We start from the raw sequence: 23,175 nt of genomic DNA, 5'->3' as shown, positions 1-23,175 counted from the left end.
ATATACATCTTTATCAGAATCTATTTCAGATAAATACAAACTTAATTCCAGTGAAATATCAAAACTTTACTACTATATGGCTCTGTTCCCTCCCCCACCTTATTGTTACACACAATAGGTTTACATATGTTACAAACCCAAGAATAAACTGTTATACTTATTAATAATTTTGTGTCTTTTAAAGGTAATTTAAAAAGAACAAGTATATATTTATAGAGTTTTTCATATGAGCCTTCTTATTTACTATTATGGTTTCTTTTCACTTCTTCCCATGGATTTGAGATACTATCTGGTGTCATTTCCTTACTGCAAAATAGCTTTATTCCCATCTACTTTCCTTGTGTTGTTATAACATTTCTGCTATTGGCCCCAAAATACAATTATATGCATAATGTTTTATTTGATTGCCTTTTAAGAGAAAGGAAAATAAAGATGCAATTATATTCTCTTTTATACTTACTTAATTACTTTCATGTAATGTCTTTCTTTTTTCCTGTGAATTCAAATTATTCTCTGATGTCATTTGCTTTCAGTCTTAAGAACTTTTAGTATTTACTGAAAGGTAGGTTTGCAACCAATGAATTCTCATTTTGCTTATTTGAAATATCCATTTTGCCTTCAATTTTGAAAGACAGTTTTGTTTCTATTTCAAAACTTTGAATATGTTATCCACTTCCCTTTAGCCTTCTTAGTTTTGGGGAGAAGTCAGCTATTAATCTTATTGGGGGTTCCATGCATCATTTTTCTTATGATAATTTCAAGATTTTTTTTTTGTCTTTCAACATTCTGACAATAACATGTCTACTTTTGAATCTCTTTGCATTTATCCTACTTGGAGTATGTTGAGCTTCTGAAAATATGTTTTTCACCAAACTTGGGAAGTTTCTAGTCATTATTTCTTTGACTACTTAAAAAATTTTTCATTACACATATGTTGCCCTTAATGGTGTCCCACATTATACATGTGTCTATGTGTGCTTACTATCATTTGCATACCATATAATTCACACATATAAAATGTACACTTCAATGGTTTCTTAGTGAATTCCCAGAATTACACAACAATCACAATTTTAGAACATTTTTATCACTCCTTGTCCTTTAGCAGTCCCCTCTGTATTTCCTTTAAACACCTTTAGCTTTAAGCAACCACTACTAATCTACTTTCATTCTTTGTAAATGTGCCTATTCTTGACATTTCATATGAATGGACTCATGGTTTTGTTACTGGCTTCTTTCACTTAACCTAATGTTTCCAACATTCATCCAAGTTGTAGCATAAATTACTATCTCATTTATTTTTATGATTGAATAATATTCAATTGTATAGATATACACATTTATTTATGCATTCATCAGTTGATGGACTTTGGGTTGTTTCCACTTTTAAGGCCACTATGAATAATACTGCTATTAACATCCTTGTATAAATTTTTGTGTGAACATCTGTTTTAAATTATTTGGGGTATATACTTAGGAGAAGCAGCTCTGGGCCACAGGGTAACATTACATGTAACCTATTGAGGAAGTCCCATACTGTTTTCCAAGATGGCTGTACCATTTTGCATTCCCACCAACAGTGTATGAGGGTTCCAAACTCTTCCTGGCCTCATCATCTGGGTTTTTTTTTTTAATACCCATCCAAGAGGGTATAAAGTGGTATCTCACATGGTTTTGGTTTTCATTTCCCTAATGACTAATGATGTTGCGCATCTTTTCATGTGCTTTTTGGCCATTTGTATATCTTCTTTAGAGAAATGCTATTCAGATCTTTTGCCCACTTTAAATTGGGTTACGTCTTCTAAGTTGTAAGGGTTCATTATTCTAAATTAAAATGCATAATCAGATGTATGATATACAACATTTCTTCCCAATCTGTGGGTTGTCTTTTCACTTTCTTGATGATATCCATTGAAGCAATAATATTTTTCAAATTTCGATGAAGTTAAATTTATCTATAATGTGGTGTCAGTGAAAATAGCAAAGACTTTGAAATTCTGCCCTAACATAAAAGCAATTAAAAGTCTGGCAAACAAACTGTCACAATCAACTTTTTTGGAACTTTTTAAACTAATCAAAAGCTTTTAGCATCCCAGGAAGTGCTTACCCAAGAAAAATGGCTGAATCTCAGAACAACAGCTTTGTGGTATTTTAAGTTACTCTAGTCTCATTCTCCACTCCTCACCTCAGCAACAGCACTGTAAATAACAGCCCTCATTCCCAGTACTAGAGGAAGAACAGTCTTCAATCACAAAATACCTTAACTATTTATACTGACCTGTCTGGTGGCTCCCTGGAAGTCCAGCTCAGAAGGCCTGTCTTTATTTTGCCTAACTTGGAGTTGGTCCAGAGCTAAAGTTGCTAACTAGGGGTAATGTTTAAAATATTAGCAGCCAAATGCTTTATTTGCTGCTGCCTGGGGTGACAGATAACAACTGGGGCAGGCAACACACTAACCAAAAAGCTTGGAAGAAAAGCCTGGGAAATGAGATGTCCATAGGGACTTTGTAAAGCTTTAACATACTCCTGAGAATCTAAAAGGTCACACTCATGCCCAGGGCTGTATGTGTGCTTAGAAAAGATGTGAGAAGGCACTAAACTCTCACAATGGCCAACCTGGAGGCTGAAGGTGAAGGCAGAGTTGTAAGCCACCTGGCTGAATGTTGATGTGTCACAAAAACACACAAGTCCCTTAGCAAACACTGGAAGATTTATTCATTCCAGGTGTTTATCTCTGTCTACTTATTAGCTGACCATTAAACTCACAGAACAAAGACTTTCGTGGCCACAAATGGCAAAGAATACAAGCATTACAAAATCAGTTCAGAAAAGTCACTAGACAACAAGTACAAAACACGGTAAGAATAACAAACCTGAGAGGTTGGAGGGGAGAATCTGATTTTCAGTTGTCACATTACAAAATTCATACTTTTAAATTCTTCAACAACAACAAAAAAAATGAGACATGCAAAGAGGAAAGTATGACCCATACATAGAGAAAAAAGCATTCAGTAGAAATTATCCCTAAGGCACTGCACATTTTGAACAAAGACTTCAACTCAGCTATCTTAAATATGTTCAAAGAACTAAAAGAAACCATGTTTAAAGAACTAAAGAGAATTACAGCTTAACCAAATAGAGAACATCAATAAAGGGATAGAAATTATTAAAAGAACCAAATTGAAATTCTACAGTTGAAAAGCACAGTAACTGAAATAAAAATTCAATAAAGGGGCTCAACAGATGTAAGCTAGCAAAACAAAGAATCTGTGAACTCTAAGATTGATCAGCTGACATACAGTCTGAGAAACAGAAAGAAAACCAAAAAACGAACAGAGCCTGAAAGACGTGTATGATACCATGAAGAATATCAGCATATGGCCAAACACAGTGGCCCACACCTGTAATCACAGTGTTTTGGGAGGCCAAGGAAGGAGGATTCCTTGAGGCCAAGAGTTCAAGACCAGACTGGACAACACAGTAAGATTCTAACTCTACAAAAATTTTTTTAAAAGTTAGCTGGGCTATTTGGGAGGTTGTGGTGGAAGGAATGCTTGAGTCTAGGGGTTCAATGCTACAGTGAGCTATGACTGCACCACTGCACTCCAGCCTGGGCAACAGAGCAAGAACCAGCCTCTCTAAAATAAATAGATAAGTTAGTAATAATACCAGCATACCCATAGGATGAGTCTCAGAAAGAGAGAAAAAAAGAGAATTCATCAGGGAGAATATATGAATAACTGAAAACCTCTCAAATTTAATGAAATAAAAATGAGATTTAACGAAAATTAATCTACCATTCTACAAAGCTCCAGAATCTCCAAGTAACATAAACTCAAAGATATGGATACTGGCACATCATAGTCAAACTGTTGAAAGACAAGGACAAAAAGAGAATCTTGAAAGCAGCAAGACAGAAAGAAGTGAGTCATCACATCCAAAGGTCCTCAGGAGAATTAACAGCTGATTTCTCATCAGAAATCATGGAGGCCAGATGGCAATGGGATGACATATTAGAAGTGTTGAATGGAAAATTAAAAAGAAAACAAAACTGTCAACCAAAAATTCTATATCCAGCAAAGCTATTCTTTTAAACAGAAAAATTAAGATATTCATAGATAGACAAAAGCTGAGTTTGTTGCTAGCAGAATTGCTCTACAAGAAAAAAAAGCTAAAGGGAGTATAAAGCTAAAATGAAAGAACTCTAGACAGTAACTCGAACTCACATGAAGGAAAAAAACAAAAACACTGGAAAGGTAAATATATTCACCAGCACAAATAAACATAAGACAATGTATTTTTTTTTTAACTTGGAACACAAATGCTTTATTTAAGGGTGCATCACAATTCCCGTGTGGTGAGCAAAAAATAAAGGAGCAGATCGTAGCACACCATTCCCACTGGCCAAGTGGTTGAACCCTGCATCCAAGACCCAGTGAGCAGCCAAGTGAGGTGCAACCTCTGGGCCTCTCACTCATGACTCCAACAGAATTAGCATATCGCCCTTGTGCATGCCTTTTACAATGCAGATTTTGGAGCAGCAAATATCTGTTCGTAACTCTTGTTCTTCCCTCCTGATTTTTAAAACTGCGTAATTATAAAACTATGTTGATGGACATATAATTATTATAAAGATGTAGTTTGTGACAATAACAGCATGGGCAGAATGAAGGCATATAGAGCAAATTTTTCATTACTGAAATTAAGTTGAGATTAATCTGAAACAGATAAAACAGACTAGTTTTACAACCTCCTGTAATAAAAACGCTGTCTTTTAAAACAAATTATCTATTGCACTTTTTTGTTTTTGGTGTCACAGCTATGAAAGCTTTGCCTAGAGAATTATCACAAATACTTACATTTTTTGTAAGTTTTACAGTTTTTGCTTGTATTTAGGTCTATGATCCATTTTGAGTTAATTTTTGTGTACATAGTGTGAAGAACACTTTTTCTTCAAACTTTTTGTTTCAGATTGCATATCCTCTATCAATCTGCAGGTTTGCTGATTCTTTCTTCTGCCATCTCAAATCTAGTATTGAGCCTCTCTAGTAACTTTTAAAATTGTAGTTATTGTACTTTTCAACTCCAGAATTTTCATTTAGTTCTTTAAAAAAAATTTCTATCTCTATGTTCTCTACTTGGTGAGACATTAGAATACTTTCCTTAATTCTTTACATCTGGCTTCCTTTAGTTCTTTGGGTTTACTTATTTATTTTGAGGTGGAGTCTCGCTGCCTCCCAGGCTGGACAGCAATGGCGCAATCTCGGCTCACTGCAACCTCTGCCTCCTGAGTTCAAGCGATTCTCCTGCCTCAGCCTCCTGAGTAGCTGGGACTACAGGCGCCCACCACCATGCTTGGCCAATTTATTTTTAGTAGAGACGGGGTTTCACCATTTTGGCCAGGCTGGTCTCAAACTCCTGGCCTCAAGTGATCCACCCACCTCAGCCTCCCAAACTGCTGGCATTACAGGCATGAACCACTGCACCCAGCCTTTTGAATATATATTTGTAACAGCTGCTTAGCATTTATCCTAAATTTGGTATCCCTCAAAACTTTATATTTCCTACATTTCTGTCATATAGGACACATACTTTTGTTTCTTTGCATATGTCAATTTTTGTGTTGAAACTGGACATTTTAGGTAACACAGATCTCTGCATACTGATCATCTTCCTTTAGTGACTTGGCTTGACTAATTAATGTATGGCTTGAAGACTGCTTTCACTACTTAGGGAGTTTACAAGTTTGCCCTTCATTTGGCCAGGAACTTGTAGTTTAGAAGTTCTCTCTGGTCAGTCCTCTGAGATGGCAGCCTTCAGCATGCACAGTCTTCCTGATCACAAGGGATGTCTGTAGTTTTATCTAGGTTGTCTCTTTCCCTGATCCTTTCTTTCTTTTTGAGACAGAGTCTCGCTCTGTCGCCTAGGCTGGAGTGCAGCGGTGCGATCTCGGCTCACTGCAAGTTCCACCTCCCGGGTTCACACCATCCTCTTGCCTCAGACTCTCGAGTAGCTGGGACTACAGGTGCACGCTGCCACGCCTGGCTATTTTTTTGTATTTTTAGGAGGGACACAGTTTCACCGTGTTAGCCAGGATGGTCTCGATCTCCTGACCTTGTGATCCGCCCATCTCGGCCTCCCAGAGTGCTGGGATTACAGGCGTGAGCCACCGTGCCTGGCCTCCCTGATCCTTTCTTTAAGCTTCTGGTTATCTATTGGAATGATCTGGCAACTGTTGAACCTCCACTGTTACTGATTGCTCTACTGTTTTCTACGATACTCTGAAGTCTGTTACAAATAAAGACAGGCCCTGTGACAGTTAATTTTCAGTGTCAACTTGAATGCATTAAGGAATACCTAGACAACTGGTAAAACATTATTTCTGGATGTGTCTGTGAGGGTGTTTTCAGAGACTGGTATGTGAGCCATTACACTGAATGGGGAAGATTTGCCCACAATGTGATTGAGGCACAATCCAAACAGCTAGGAGCCCGGACAGAAGGAAAAGACAAAAAGCTAATTCTCTCTCCACTAACTTCCTCCCCCCACGCCTAACGCCATACCCCAGGAGCTGAGACAGCTTTATTTTCATGCCCTTGGACATCAGAACTCCAGGCTTTCAGGCCTTTGGATTCGAGGACTTACACCCGTGGCCCCTTGGATCTCAGGCCTTCTATCTCAGTCTGAGAGTTACACCACCAGTTTTCCTGGTTCTGAGGCTTCTGGACTTCAACTGAGTCATGCTACCACCATCACTACGTCTCTAGCTTGCAGACAGCCTAGTGTGGGACTTCTTAGCCTCCATAATTACGTAACCTAATTCCCTCAAGACATGCCCGCTTATATTGGTTCTGTAACTCTGAAAAACCCTAATTCAGGCCTCTTGTAATAATGTGTTGTCAGTTTTTGAAGCTTACTCCAACCGTCCACTGAACAGAACCTCTGTACCTTTATGCTATGGAACAGCTGGAGGATAGAAAGAATGGGAAATCAGCTCTTCAATGAATGCCCAAACCACAATCCTCCCTGGAGAGCAGCTCTGTTGGAGGAAGAGGGTAATGGGGGTAGGGGTGGGGGACAAAGTTCTAAAAATGTAATCTGCTAAGCGGGTATATTTAGTCTTCCACTCAGAAATACTATGTATCTCCCAGTTACATCTTACAGGTTTGGTTTGGTGTCCGGTTTTTTTTTGTTGTTTTTTTTTTGTTGTTGTTTTTTTTTTTTGGTTGTTGTTTTTTGGCATGCTTGTATTATTTTGTGCCTCTTATTATAGACGGGTCTTACTGGCTGGGCATGGTGGCTCATGCCTATAATCCCAGACTTTGGGAGGCCAAGGCAGGTGAATCACTTGAGGTCAGGAGTTCAAGACCAGCCTAGCCAACATGGTGAAACCCCATCGCTACTAAAAATATGAAAATTAGCTGGGTATCGTGGTGGGCACCTGTAATCCCACTACAGGAGCGGCACTTGAACCCGGGAGGCAGAGGCTGCAGTGAGCCAAGACTGTGCCACTGCACTCCAGCCTGGGGAACAGAGTGAGACTCCATCTCGAAAAATAAATAAATGGGTCTTCTTTTATTGTTTCCCAGTTGATTACTGTTAATTGTTCAGGAAAGTAACTAATTTTCAGTGTACTCCTTTAAACTTCCAAGATATTAAAAGCAAGTCATCTACAAGAGTATTTTGGTCTCTCTCCCAAATTTAACTTTCATTTTGCTTTCCTATTCTTTGACATTAGCAATAGCTTATGATGTAATTGATGATTGCAGGCAACATTTCACTCCTTAATTGAAAGACGTATTTCAAGAGTTGCCACACAAACATAACCCTTACTTCTGGTTTAAGCACTTTGAAGTATATGGAAAAATTCTTATTTTAACACATTAGAAATGTCTTTACTAGGAAAAAGTATTTAAATTAAGCACATTCTTGGCATCTCCTAAATTCATGACTTCTAAAATTGATGTACATTATATTTTTTCCACACTATTTACTTGAAAGTTTCCACTCTTGTAACAATTATTCTCGTTTTAAAAAGATTCCTAAATTTGGAGGCATTAACAGAAGCTTTGTTAAACTAGTCAAAAAGCACCTCAAAGATGACTTCATGAAATACTTCCTCCAAGATACTAATTACTTCTCAATTCTCCAGTTATTAAGAGGCATACATAAATTAATAAACATCAAACTCAACCATTTCAACTCTCCATTACAGGAAAAAGTTTCCACTAATGCCATACTCTGCTAACTAGCAACAAATACCACCCTGAAAAATCCCCCCAGTAAGTTTTGCTAGATGAGATCCCCAATGGGTCAAGGTAGTATGCTGAGAGCAAGGATCCTAACAAGTTGCTAAGGCAAAGAACAGAGCCAACGCCCCAAATGGCTCTGTTAAGAAAGTTAAGGAAGGAAGTAGATGTCAATGGTGAAAAGGAATCTTATTTTTAAAAAATCAAGATAAGCTGTATGGAATTAATATATAATATTCTGTTTTTAATTCACCTCCATTTTCTCCCACCCCAAGAACTTCTATTACTTTTTCTTAACAGCTATTTCAAATCACTGAAAGAATATCTAAGTCCTTTTCCCATCTAACCTGGACATAAATTCTCACAGCATTTCTGCTCTATCTCATTTTTAATCCCTTCGTAAGTTGCACTACTCTTAGCACACAAATGACCTATTTTACCCACTAACCATTTTCATTACATTTACAGTCTCTTCACTGTTATACAAATACATCTATACTAGAAACTTTATATACATACATTTTAGTTCGTACTTTGTAGCTCTTTTACACAGGTGAGGTACATCACGAAACTTATCAAGCTTGTGTTTTTTAAATAAAAATCCCATTCTGAAAGCAGACTCTAGGGAATTCAAGCAACAGTTAGTAAACTATGTCTGGTGGGCCAAATTCAGCCCACTTCCTGTTTTTATAAATTGTTTTATTAAAACATAGCCACACTGATTCATTTACATATTGTCTATGGTTTTTTTCTGCATTATGAGAATTGAGTAGTTAGGACAGAAACTACAAGGCCTACGAAGCTTATTTATCTGACCCTTTATTGAAAAAATTTGCTAACCCCCCGATGAAAATATTTTCCATTAAAAAAACTATTACATTTCAATTTGTGTTACTGAATATTTAGCAAGATAAATTCTTTGAAAAGTGAATTATGTTTTTTAAGTACTTGCCAAATAGTAAGAAACCCATTTCAGTGGAGATGGACAAACTGGAAAAAATAAAACAAATTCCTCACCCAGAAATTCAACTGCAAAACTAAAACTAACTCTTCAATTGTAATAAGAACCTCGAACTACTGAATATCATATTTTGGAAAGCCCTCTTTGGAAAGCCACACAAAAAAAATAAAGGATACAGGCTTTTGTTTTGGATTTTCTGCAATGGCAATAATGAAACTCTAAGCAGGTCTGCCTCCCTCAGAATAACTTAAGTTAACAAAATCAGAAAAAGTTCCAACTAGAATATCTGGAGCACAAAGCTTACTTTAAATGGCTGTTAAAACTTTAAGGCAAGAAGTACATATCTCGACATTATTTTCCTGATATGGCTATTCTGAAATGTAATTTTATAGTGCTGCGAATATTAGCAGGAAAGTTCCTTCTCTCTCCTTGCTATTTACAGCAGGTGATGCCTCATAACAGATCTATATGTAACAAACAGAGCATTTTAATTTTATTGCTGTTAGGGTACTGAAGACTATAAGCCTCTCTATGGCTCATCTTGCCAGCATAACCATAGTAAAATTATGGTATATGTTACCTTTCTTAGACAATATGTCATCTATGATTTTGGGAAGAAAAAAAAAATCCCACACTTTTATCTATCTTGTAGAGTTAACTAGCATTGAAAAAACACATACACTTTAAAATCTGTATTTCCTAGAGAACAAAATTTCCATTAGATTTTAGCACAGTAAAAAAATTATTGTGTAAACACAAACAAGATAAATTTAATTGAAAATGTTCATTACAGAAATTAACAATGCTTACCATTCTTTAAACACCATATACATTATTAATATATACTGTATATTTCCAATTAACTCCATTCTTAGGCTCAATTTAAGAAACACAATTGTAACATTTTATACAAAAAATACTTCACTAAGAAAGTAGACAAACTGCACAAAACAGTACAAGTATAATGTGCATAGCAAGATAGCTTGAAGCATTCTATGTATGGCTTTCTTTAAAATAAAACTATTAGGGGAATGGGCCCATTTGGGACCTACTGTTACAGTTGACATATGTAAACTGTTTCACATCTTTTTTAGGCACTTGCTAACAATAGTGTTCAATCCCTGAAGAACGAATTTACCTCAAAAACAAAATCTACATCTGAAATAAAAACCAAGAAAATAACATGGGTAAAGTCTTATATATTCCTTTTAAATTAAACAACCAGTTTTATTAGTGCATGCACTGAACTAAACTGAAAGAAAATAAACTTATGCCAAAAATTTCTGTGCAAAATTTACATAAAAGGTACAAAAATATGTACAGACTTAATTTGTTATATACAGAAAAGAAGCCCTGAAGTTTTCATCCATTAATGAAAATGTCATTAACACTTGTAACAATGTAACAAAAAATCATATAACACGTAATTTTTTAACACAAGAACTCCATTATCCAAAGATCCGGCAAAATTTGATCCAAACTTACAAGGTGAAAAATCTAAATCTATGATTCTGTTGTCATCACGAAAACATCCATTTTAAAACTCTGTTGGGCATGTCCCTTAGGAATCTATCCTAAGGTTTTATGCACTGCCTCTGGGTTCACTACTGATGCTTCCTTTTTCAAATGCCAACAATCTGTATATATGTTTTCGGTTGTCCGTCACACTGAGAAGCAGCTAACAGAAATGCTTTGTCCTAATTTGGACATGTTCAAATAATAAAGTGAATACAGACAAAAATATGATCTTGCTTCAAAATACTGTTTTGGTAAAAAATTTTAACTTTCAAGAAAAGCCACTCCCTTGGAAGTGCTCCTATGTTCCATTCTTTTTAAAGGGATGGGAACCAAGAAGAAAAAAATGGCCATTTGTTTATGGAGGACAAACAAATGAGATAAGCATAGTTCTGTGCAAGGGGATCATCAGAGAATATAATCAAATTTAGAAATATGTTCAAGTTCTTTAACCAAACTTTCAATGAGACAAAGAGTTTAAATTCTTCTCTTGAAGCTGCCCATCTACTGCAACGTTTGACACAGTCACTTAGAAAAAGAAAATCACCTTGGGAGAGTGTTCCCAATCTCTAACGAGTGACAGAGTTCAACTGGAAAAAAAATTTACTTGCCAAAAACTCTTCAAGCATTGTATGAGGTGTAACTGTAGTGAGTTAAATGTACTTTCAAGGAGCCTAATATCCTTCAAAATAACTATATTTAGCAGATATAGAGTGACTTCTTTACCCAGGTTCTCTCAAAGTATCTTCACAAATGTGAGAAACTCCTTCAGTTCTATGATGAAAGAGCTCTCCATCTCCAGAGGAGCTACACTTAGATGCATAAGGCTGGTGGAAGAAGAGAGGGAATGGGGGTGTCAGCCATTACCCTCTACTAAGAGTCACTAAAGAACTAAAGTGGGAAAATTGTTTTATCAAAATTTTCTTTAGCCCTAACTTCCCGAGAACACGTTTAAAAAATTAAATCAAGGTACTTCTGTGCTGTGATTAGTTTCTTTCAAAACTTTTGAGTGCAGGGATAGCATTTTCAAATATCATACATACAACTTTTACTCTTCCACAGAAATACAATCAACTTTTAAAATGTTCGATTCCAGGTACTATACTGAAGTAGAAAATGTCTGCATTATGGTAATTGAACCCGTTGTTTTCTTCTAAGGTAATTTTACTTTTCTTTTCCTTGGTAATTATGGTAAACTATTCTAACATGTTCCAATCCCGAGTAGCTTCCATTAAATGTCTCTGCCCATGACCAGCCCAAGTATCCTGATTGTCAAATACTCTACCACAAAACCAACAGTTAAATTTAGCCTTCAAAATATTTTCAGAGGTAGTCTTCACAATCTGGTAATTGTTTTTGCTTGTCTTTTTGAGTGTTAATTTTAGCACAAATCTTTCTTTCACAGAACTAACAGGTTTAAATGTTTTGTGCCTCTTGGAAAAATCATCATAAGTTGTTTTAGGAGGGTTATAACAAACTGGTTTCAGTAAAGCATTTATAGTTCTTTTTGACAATGAAACCTTAAGTACATGTCCATTAAATTTAGCAATAGTTTTCATTACACTTACTACTTCTGGTGCATCTGCGTCAGGATGATTCAAAACTACAACTGGTTGGTTTCTCCTAGGACATTTCACAAGCTGTTTAGAACTAAAAGGGAAAAGCCGCAAAGTTCTGATGGAATCTTTTGAAAGCCTAGGTCTGCTAAATCCAAATGTTTCACGGACATCTTCAGGTTTTGCCTTTTCTTTACACTTTCTATGCAATGTTGCTTTTCTTCTTGGAGGTTCTTGGTAACTATCCCTACATTTTCGTTTACAGTTTCTGTTTCTAGATACAAAGGCAGTTTCAGAGTCTTTACTTCCATGAGTTTTCGTTTTTGAAAAAATTTTTTTGGAAGTCTTTTTTCTATTGAAGTTCCTCTCAATTGTACAATTTGTTTTACACCTTAATACCCTGGACTCTGAACAGTCACTGACACATATTGGTTCCTCAGAAGATTCTGGGCATGTTGCCGTAGAAGTTATCACAATTTCATTTGCTGGCATTAAGTCATCTAGTAAGAAGGGTAAGGCATCTCTAGAAGATTCTGGCTCTTTCTGCTCTCCTCCTATAATCTGATTAGATGGTATGTTGTCTTTTTGCAATGAGGATGCAGAGTTGCTTACTGACAGATTATTAGCAGCAGTCACATTTAAAACAGGGTTAAAAATTTTCAGCAATATTCTTTGTGGTGTTCCTTCAGGTTTCTTTGGCTGTATATTTTGATAAGTACTATTTTGGACTAATTTGGGCTTAAGCAGCTCAGTTTTATTTGGCATCACACACTTTAAAAAAACAGCTTGTTTGCCATCAGGCAAGAAGGTATAAAGAGGTGGTTTTGGAAAAATCTCATTCTGCTGTTTTACTGAACCGGAGATATTCAACTTAGTGCTCTGTTGCTCAGATAGCATGTTAGGAATAAGAACAGCTTTCACAGAACTCGTTGGTTTCAAAATGTAAGGGCCTTTTAATGGCAAAGTATTTTCTGAGCTACTTTTCATGCTCAAACAACTGCCAATGCTGGAACAAAGTCCAGGTGTAAGACAATTATTGTTTGGTTCTACCTTCAAAATAGGTGTTTTGCAAGGCTCCTTAGTCACAGTTCCACGAGCTGGGGCACCCTCGGTTTTGACAGCGGAAACACCATCAAGTTTCCCATTATTAAGTGTTAAAATCATCTCAGGTTTCTTGTTTACAAAAAGAGAAGCAGGGATACCTTGTGAATTAACCAATGGAAGTGCATTTCCAGGAATAACCGGTAGCCCAGGCTTGTTAGTAATGTTCAATGGTATTAAGAATCCTTTTGAAGTCTGAACAATTATAGTTTTTTTTTGTTCTGAATTTAAAAGTGGACTCTGCATATAAAAAGAACCTGAATTGTGTGTGGTGGCTCGTAGTTTGTCTTTTACAAGCTGTTGTGTTATTATCGCATCTGACTGAGTCTTAAGTAATGTGCCAAAACCTGAAATTCTAGGCATCTTCTCTGAATCTCTCACATCTTGTGGTATTGATGACACTTGTTTTTCTTTTCCAAATTTCAAATTCAAATCATTTGTAGGCACATTAATACCCACACTGCCAGGTGGAACTCGGAAGATGCCTTGCACTTTGAAATCTTTCGAAGATTCAACAATTTTGCCTTCTCTCTCGTGTTTTTGAAATGGCTGGTCACAATGAAGTGGCAAGCCTTTATTTGGAGTGTTACTAGAGTCTTGTTTTACATCAGGTTTTATTTTCAATACATCCTGAAGCAATTGGTTTACTTCAGGTGGCAGAAATTCTGATGCCTGTTGGCTCTGGAGAGAGAAAACAGATGTGATTCTAGGCATCATAGGTGAATCGACATTAGAAAAGTCTTCCCATTTAGATTTTTCAGTCGCACACTCTAAATTTTGATTTTCATTACTGTACAGGTTTTGTCCATCAATGTTTTGTCCTTTTTCTAAAACATACTGTTCTTCAATTTCAGATTTTGCTTTTAAAGTTCCATCTTTATCATTTAAAAGGCTAATAGATGCTAACAGGCTATCTGGTTTTGAGCTCTCCTGCCTCACTAGTGATAAAAATGATTCACTAATTGGTTGTTGGACAACTGTTTTGCTGGATGAAGATTCTCTTTGAGGGTTTTCATACACTGCTGTTCCTGAAAACCTACGACGTTTATTAGAATTATTCACTTTTGAGTAATTATGAAAAGGTAATGATCCTTGGTTGGAGGATTCAACAGGTAACTCAGAGTTGCCATAATTAATGCAATAATTATGCATATCTCCACTGTTGTATGCATTTGGTTTGGCAACACAGTTGACTTTATGTGGACTTTTAATGGTGGTACCTAATACCTCGGGGTGACTCTGAGTGAGATGATTTCCCCAGAAGTCAACATTATCTCTTGTTTCAAATTTTGTGGTCAAATTCACTGATGCTGTAACCAATTCTGATGTTGCTGACAAAGAAGATACACTTTTCTCATAATCCATTGTTTGAAGCATATTATTCCTTTGAGATATCAAAGTCATTTCTTTTTCTGAACTTGCTTTCCCTGAAAGTATAGAAGATGAACATGAAAATGGAGTAGCTGCTTTCATATAAACTGTGTCATTTAACTCAGTTGTTACTCCTGTTAAAAATCCATTAGTGTCCAAAGTCTGGGGCTGCAAATTAGCAGTACTGTCCTTTGCAGCACCTGACTGTGAGCCTGGTGAACATACATTTTGTTTGATAGGCACCAATTTTAATACAATATGCTGTTTTCCATCCATCATCTTGAAGCCCATAAACTTAGCATTATAGTTAGGGGAAGCTGCTTGTTTATTATTTTTCATCATTACATTTTTCGGTGTAGGTCCTAGTACAGCAGTCTTCATGAAACCTGAACTAGCGTTTGGTCCCTCTTCAGCTCTATTACCTTGCCCAGTGGACAGAGGAGTTGGCTTCTCTGACTCTGATTCAGGGGCTTTATCATTATTCTCACAGTGTGGTCTTTCATCCTTTTCTTCACTTAAATGCTCTTGAACAACATGGCTCTGGTCTTCAGATTTAGTCTGTGTTTTGTTCATTTTCTTAAGCACTTGAGTGTTCTTTTCTATACTTCTGTCACTTCCACTGTTAATTTTCTTACGTTTCCAGAACGTCTTCCTTGATGCACCTATTTTATATCTTTTCAGTATTAGCTTAAGTCCTGCAGAAGTCTTTGCCATTCTTTTTTCATATTTGTCTTTTTCCAGTTTTTCTTTTGCATATAAATGTTCTTTGTGCAAAGTTATAACATGTCTTACAAGGTGTTCTCTCCTGGTGGCACCATAGCTACAATATTGACAAGTGAAGGGAAAAGTACCAGAATGAATATGAAGGTGCTTCTGAAGCTCTCCTTTGGTAAAACATACATGATGACATTTACCACACTTATAATGAATTTCATTATGTCTATGAATGTGCTGAACAAATGTGCCAACATCCTGGGTGGAGAACTTACACTTTTCACATTGAAAATTACCATTAACACAATGTGTGGATGTGAAATGCTTTGTCAAGTTCAGTAAAGTATATACACTCTCATTGTTACAAATGTCACATTTTACTAAAGTGCTTCTATGGGTTCGTCTGTGTTGTTTAAATACCTGAAAGTCATTTGCTGAAAAGTTGCACATTTCACAAGGATATGAAGGTAATTCGCCATGGTGCCACATTTGAAAGTGTTTCTGCAAATCATTTGGGCTATATCGAGTGTTGTCTCGGCATTTTAAACAGCTGAAATTGAGTATTTTTGCAGACATTTTTACACCCTCTTCTTCAGCTCTCTCAGACTTATGAAGCAATGTACACTCCTCTACACAGCTTACAGTCTTTATACTGATAGATTTTCTTGCAGTCTGCTGTTTACTCTGAAATAATTTTCTGTATTTGTCAACTTCATGTTTCAATAGGACTTCATTTGGAATATTTATTTTTGGCAAATCAATTTTCACATTTTTTAGTTCATAATGAATACTTCCTGAAATTTTTGGTTTAGGTGCCGACCTATCAACTATCTCATTTTTCACATCATAATCTTTTTTTAAAGTAGTTTGTTTTTCATCACAAAATAACTGTTTCTGTTCAGATGGCATGATTTAACCAAAAAAGTCCCAATTTCTTTTTTTCAGAAAACTCTTGAAGTTATCTGTAATTTAAACAGGAAACGATACTGTGTAGAGACATCTTCAATATACAGGATTTTTCCCACAATAACTCACCTAAAATTAAACAAAGAATTGAAATTCTCATCACAAAAATAATAGTAAATTTCGTATCTGTAAGTTCATTTTGGCACAAAGTAGGAATGTTAATCAAAAACATAAATTAAATATACAAAAGACTTTTTAAGTATTTTAAGAACAGCTTACCAAGAAGTAATAGTTTGAAGTAAAAATAACACTAATCTGGAAGTCAGGAAATGCAAGCTCTAGTTCCAGCTCTGCTGTGTGACCTTGGGAAAACTTCAACTTCTCTGGACCTCAGTTTCCTCATCTAAAGAAAACCACAGTTGGGTAAGTACGCTCAAGCGCTAAGATTTTTATATTAAGGTGATAATACAGTTTTTAAACAAGATTTTAAAAATCTTAGAATCCTAAAAAGTTCCAATTACACACATGTGGTTTATCCATATACTATTAACTTTTTCATTTGCTTAGTTGATCTAATAGCTATTCCCTGTGAGAATCCCAACAGACTTCTCTCCAGATTTTCTATTTCCTTAGTTCCTCAGGGATAATCTACAGTTAAAACAAAAGCTTCATTCATCTAACAGAAACAACCAAAGACGGTATCTGCTTATCATTACTAACAAGTTAGAAACCAAACAAAAAGAACAAAAAGGAAGAAATTAAAAAGAACAGCAGCACCATTTCCCTAGTGTAGTCCTAAAGTCCATCTACTCATTACCTTTCTGGTTCCCTACCATTTTGGCTATATGAATTTATATCCTCAGAACTCAAGCCAGATGACAGCAAGGAAAAGCCCTTGGCAGATTAGAACATACCCATCACTACCTACCTGCATTAATTCAAGCACTTACTGGTCATGTTACTTTAGACAAGTCTCAACCTCTGTGTCTCAGTTCCTTCATCTGTAAAATGGGGGGGAAAATTAGTACTTCCCCTATGTCTTTCACAAGGTTGTTGTGAAGATAAAATGAGAAAATATATGTAAAAATATCCTTTAAAGTGCCATATAAATCACAGCTACCACTATTACTCTATGTGATTACCATGTATGGGACATAACAATACATTGTTGAGACAGGAATCTGAATACTGAAGGTTCAGTCATTAATATATCAAACTGTATTATTAGAAAAATTACATGTTTTTAATTTTGTGCTTTATATATATATATATATATGAATAGACAAAATCAGATAAGCTAAACAAAACATAGTATAAATCACATTAAGCTCCTCATCCATAACGTCTATCCAAAGGTCTCAGCTTTAAACTTCAATTAATCTAAATACCTACAAACTTTACTGTTTTAGAAATCCTTTACTGAGGGAATCATTAAAAGTTGAATTACTTACATATTAAGAGATCTATAATAAATTAATCAGAAGGGTACCAATTATTGAATTGTTTTACATGCCATGACTAATACAGTAAAATGTGAATCCAGAATGGGATGTTTGTCATAAAACTTTAGTATTATAAAGAAAAGGTAATACAAGATGAAGGCCTCATGAAGGGTTTTTAGGGCCCTAAAAGAAGAAAAGCTGAAAAAGTAACTGGAACTGTCAGGAAACCAGGAGAAAAGGCTGAGAAGAATTATCTGATGGCTATTCTTAAACTAAGATGGGGCTTACAGATGATTTCAGAATGACTAGCCAAGCAGAGCACTTGTCTTTCTAGGAGAATGAACTAGACACTAATTGAAGGCTCTACAATCCAACAGTCAGGTTTTAACTCACTGCTTTGTTAAGAGAAAAGAAAAGAAAAAAAAGAAAAGGCAGGAAGGAAGGGAAAAAAAAGAAAAGAAGGAAGGAGGGAAGGAGGAGAAAGAAACGAAAGAAGGAAGGAAAGGAAGAAAGGAAGAAAGAAACAGAAAGAGAAAGAAAGAAAAGATTGATGACAGGGTCTCACTCTGTCGCTCAGGCTGCAGTGCAGTGGCACCATCACGGCTCACTGCAGGCTTGACCTCCCCAGGCTCAGGTGATCCTCCCACCTCAGCCTCCTGAGAGCAGCAGGGACTACAGGCATGCGCCACCATACCCAACTAATGTTCTGTATTTTTTGTAGAGATGAGGTTTCGCCATGTTGCCCAGGCTGGGTGTAGAAAGAATTATATGAGTTGATTAAAAAGAAAATAGTATTACTAAGTCATGTGTTCAGTTTTCCTTCAGGGACTAGGGCAAGAGTGGGGAAATGGAATATATGAAGAGGTAGGAAATCAAACTGTCTAATCTCGTAAGATACTCTAATATGTGACTCAGGAGTCAAAATGGTTGTGAAAACATAACAGACAGCTTTTCCTTCTCTAATAATGCCTCACTTAGACCTTGAGAATAGGATTATTAAAATGTAATACATACTTTTTCTGTTTCTGGGTATCAAAAGATTTTAGGTGCCTAGGAGATGGAAACTCAGTATTTCCACTGCTTATGTCCTATTTCACATTTGACACCTCTTCTGTGCTACTCGAGTTTTCATGTGTTTTCACTAGTTTCAACTTCAAATACAAGGGGTTCAAAAGCTTCATTGGGAACATTTTTGTAAGTCAAAAAAATGGCATAACAATAAGGATAAAAGAGACCATCTTATTAAGAAATCCACTTAGCCCTTACTTAAGCTTGGTAACTGTTAAATAAAGCTGAATGTCAATCTTTTTTGTATTTAATGTATGGCATATACAATATGGCATTAGAGGAGTTTGTATTTTAGGCAGTTTGGGGTTTGTTATTTGCCCTCAAATTTTAAGTTTCTCTAGGGAGTCTACTATGTCTTCAATTATGTTCAACTTGTTGCATGGGGAAGCAATCTGTGATGGTTAATTTTAGGTATCAACTTGACTGGATTAAGGAATACCTAGAAAACCAGTAAAACATTACTTCTGGGTTTGTCTGTGAGGGTGTTTCCAGAGACCAGGATGTGAGTCAGTAGACAGAGTGGGGCGGATTTGCCTCAGTGTGGGTGGGCACCATCCAACCGGCCAGGGGCCTTGACAGAACAAAAAAGGAGAGAAAAGGATTTCCCCTGCCTCTCTCTTGGAGCAAGGATACTCTCTTCCTCCTGCCCTTGGGCATCAGAACTCCAGGCTCTCTAGCCTTAGGACTCCAGGACTTAGCCCAGCAGCCCTGCTTTAGCCAGGCCTTTAACCTCAGACTGAGAATTGGACCATTGGGTTCTCCGGTTCTGAGGCGTTTGGACTTGGACTGAATCATACTACCAGCATCCCAGGGTCTCTAGTTTGCAGACAACCTCTTACAGGATTTCTCAGCCCCCATAATCACATGAGTCAATTCCCCTAATAAATCCCCTCTCATGTATTTATATATCTATCAATCAATCTATATATAGTCACATGCTGCATAATCATGTTTTGGCCAACAATGAACCAAATAAACAAATGTGGTCCCATGAGATTATAATACTGTAATTTTGCTGCATCTTTTCTACATTTAGATACACAAATACTCATCACTGTGTTACATTTGCATACACTATTCAGTACAGTAATACGCTATACAGGTAGCCTAGAAGCAACAGACTATACCATATAGCCAAAGTGTGTAACAGGTTTACCATCTAGGTTTGTGTAAGTACACTCTGATGTTCACACAATGACAAAATAACCTCATGACTCATTTCTCAGAACGTATTCCCATCGTTAAACAAGGTATGACTGTGTATGTATCTTTCTGGCTCTGCTTCTCTGGAGAACTCTTGACTAATACACAAACATGATATCTGACAGCAATTTATACTAAGGTTGCCACGTATGGACAAAAAATGTTGGCATGTTGTGAACGTCTCAACATAAAAAAAGAAAAATTTTATTACAATTGTAATCCTCCAACCTATGAGCTAATGCTCTTTTTACTACAGTCCAATCTCTACCCACCAACAAAGATTGCTGGTTTTACTTATTTATTTTGAGACAGGGTCTCGCTGTCGCCCAGGCTGGAGTGCAGTGGCGTGATCTCAGCTCACTGCAGCCTCAACCTCCTGGGCTCAAGTAATCCTCCCACTTCAGCCTCCCAAGTAACAGGGACTACAGGTATACACCATCACAGTCCGCTAATTTTTGTATTTTTCTGCATAGATGAGGTTTTGCCATGTCACGAAGGCTGGTGTTGAACTTCTGAGCTCAAGCGATCCACTCGCCTTGGCCTCCCAAAGTGTTGAGATTATAGGTGTGTGCCACAACGTCCAGCCCAGATTACTGGTTTTAAATGTGCTATTTAAACTACTGCCTTCTATATATGTATTATTACAGCATAAGACTTGACCAACATCTCAATAAGTCTTGAAATAATACAATTTTGTAAAAGTATTAAAATAATCTGTAGTTTCCTATATGAACATGGCAACTGAAAACATCTGACTTCCTCCTTCTCCTAACTGCCCATTGAAACAACCAAAAAATATAATTTAAAAACTCCTACAAAATGGCTAGGAACTAGAAAAACATTCCATATACATATGGCAAGGTGTCTGACAGGAAACAGTCTGGTGAGAGGGGAGTAAAAACAAATGCCGACCCACTGCCAAACACCATTTTTAAAAAGGGAGTTCACTAGGAACATTCATCCAATCAATATTTAATGAGGATCTGCCCATTATGCCCAAGTAAGGAAGTGAGAGACATAATTCTGCCTACAACTTCCCCTAAACATACCTTGGAAGATAAAGTGAGGCCTGAGTGAAAAACCAGCTGGAGCCCTTTGGGTGACAGAAGGCTCAGGCTGAGGTACAAGGAAGAAGGAAATGAATCCAGAACTCCAAGCTAGATCCAGAGGCCAGACAGAGTAGGGGATTGCTAGCACCAACTGTTAGGAGAGATGCAAAGAGGACATTATTTCTGAACAAAGACGAATCTTCCTACACCCATGGCTATCTTCCTCTGCTTAAGAGTCCTGTCCTTTCGCCACATAACTGAATTATCTCTATACTGTAAGAAAAATAAATGAGGTTAACTCTCAACTTCCCCTTCTCCTAACAAAAACACTGAGAAAATCTTGGTGTATTCTTTAGGAATTCATCCCACCCAACAATGCCAACAAAAAAGATAAGTAGGCAGAAACATCACTGGATGCAGCAGCTCTAAAAAGAGAAAATAATCTGAACCCTCAGAGAAACCTCTCCCCTGTTCTCCCATCCAGCAGTGACCATAATGAAAGTTACTGCAGTAAGGCTGGGAGTGCTGGCTCACACCTGTAATCCCAGCACTTTGGGAGGCCGAGGGGGGCGGATCACCTGAGGTCAGGAGTTTGAGACCAGCCTGACCAACATGGTGAAACCCCGTCTCTACTAAAAATACAAAAATTAGTCAGGCATGGTGGTGGGTGCCTGCAATCCCAGCTCTTCAGGAGGCTGAGGCTCAAGAATTGTTTGAACCTGGGACGTGGAGGTGGAGACTGCAGTGAGCCGAGATCACGCCACTGCACTCCAGGCTGGGTGACAGAGTGAGACTCTGTCTCCAAAAAAAAAAAAAAAGAAAAGAAAGAAAGAAAGTTGCTGCAATAAAAAAAAAAAGAAAACTTAAAAAAAAATCAAGTAATAACTAGCAACCTCAGTAAGATCTAGCATATTGAAAAAAAGAGCATACTGACTGTCATAAAAGAGAGAACAAAGTAGATGCGGGAGGAATAATGATTTTGAAAATGAGAAAAAATTGTACCTAGGTTTTTTTTTTCCAAAAAGATCTGAATTTTTAAAATCAAACGCTCTCCAAATACCAGGCAAGATTAGAAGCTCAGTATCTACAACTTATTCTTGTAAAAATTTTTAGCTTAAAAGATAAAAATGAAATGCTATCCAAAAAGGTGGTAATAGTTACCTAAAGAAAGGGATTTTTCATCAGAACACCACCTTTAATCAGACACCAATTTTTTTTTTTTTCCCGAAATGGAGTCTCACTCTGTCACCCAGGCTGGAGTGCAGTGGTGCAATCTCGGCTCACTGCAAGATCCGCCTCCCAGGTTCACACCATTCTCCTGCCTCAGCCTCCCGAATAGCTGGGACTACAGGAGCCCACCACCACGCCTGGTTATTTTTTTTTTTTTTTGTATTTTTAGTAGAGACGGGGTTTCACTGTGTTAGCCAGGATGGTCTCGATCTCCTGACCTCGTGATCTGCCCGTCTCAGCCTCCCAAAGTGCTCAGATTACAGCCGTGAGCCACTACGCCCGGCCCAGACACCAATATTAATCAGACATTTTATTCACAACTCTAAACACGAGAAGACAATGAAGTAACATGTATATAGAGTTCTGAGGTAACCCAAGATTAATTTCACATCCAGAAAAGCTCCCATATGTGAGAGAAAAGCACAATTTTAGATATGCAAAGATTCAGAAAATATACTACATATGTACTCTTTGAGGAAAATATATACATTGAATATAAACATTGTTATTAATATAGTTAAAAAAGCAGAAAAGACTGGATGGAGAAAAAGAACACCTGTGACATCAAATATTTAGAATCCCTTACAGCAAAATTCATAATGGAAAACAGAAGAGGGAGCAATAGCAACAAAATTTTGGATACTGAAAAGCAGATAAATGACCTTGCAGACAGTTGGGAAAGCTAGGAACTAACACATTTTACATTCTGAATCTTTACGAGGCCTAAGAACTGCCAGCTTGTGGGAGGAAGGAGGAAGGGGGAAGCTAAAACAGAAAGAAATTTGGAGAAAGTTGGTTGACTTATAGTTG

The 23,175-nt window shown here is 36.9% G+C and overlaps 1 protein-coding gene across 36 annotated transcripts in view; it reads right to left on the bottom strand.

Moving 5' to 3' along the window:
- The window catches only part of ZNF518A (zinc finger protein 518A), a 75,583-nt gene that overhangs the window by 32,321 nt on the left and 20,087 nt on the right, over nt 1–23,175 (bottom strand). For 9 of the 36 annotated variants that reach the window (XM_034931214.3, XM_055093234.2, XM_055093223.2 and 6 more), the window contains 4 exons: nt 21,136–21,286; nt 17,324–17,374; nt 16,653–16,776; nt 4,298–16,502 (listed from right to left, as the gene is read on the bottom strand). In XM_034931214.3, the coding sequence (XP_034787105.1) occupies nt 11,922–16,376 (4,455 nt within the window). In that variant the 5' untranslated portion in view covers nt 16,377–16,502; nt 16,653–16,776; nt 17,324–17,374; nt 21,136–21,286 and the 3' untranslated portion in view covers nt 4,298–11,921. Of the gene's footprint in view, nt 1–4,297; nt 16,503–16,652; nt 17,375–21,135; nt 21,287–23,175 lie in introns of those variants that run through there. The other 27 variants (XM_055093230.2, XM_055093222.2, XM_055093226.2 and 24 more) reach the window with 7 other exon arrangements.

This window comes from Pan paniscus, chromosome 8, assembly GCF_029289425.2.
Source record: "Pan paniscus chromosome 8, NHGRI_mPanPan1-v2.0_pri, whole genome shotgun sequence".
NCBI classification, from domain to species: domain Eukaryota; kingdom Metazoa; phylum Chordata; class Mammalia; order Primates; family Hominidae; genus Pan; species Pan paniscus.
The sequence above is the reverse complement of the archived record's forward strand: the minus strand, read 5'-3'. Positions and strand labels throughout refer to the sequence as shown.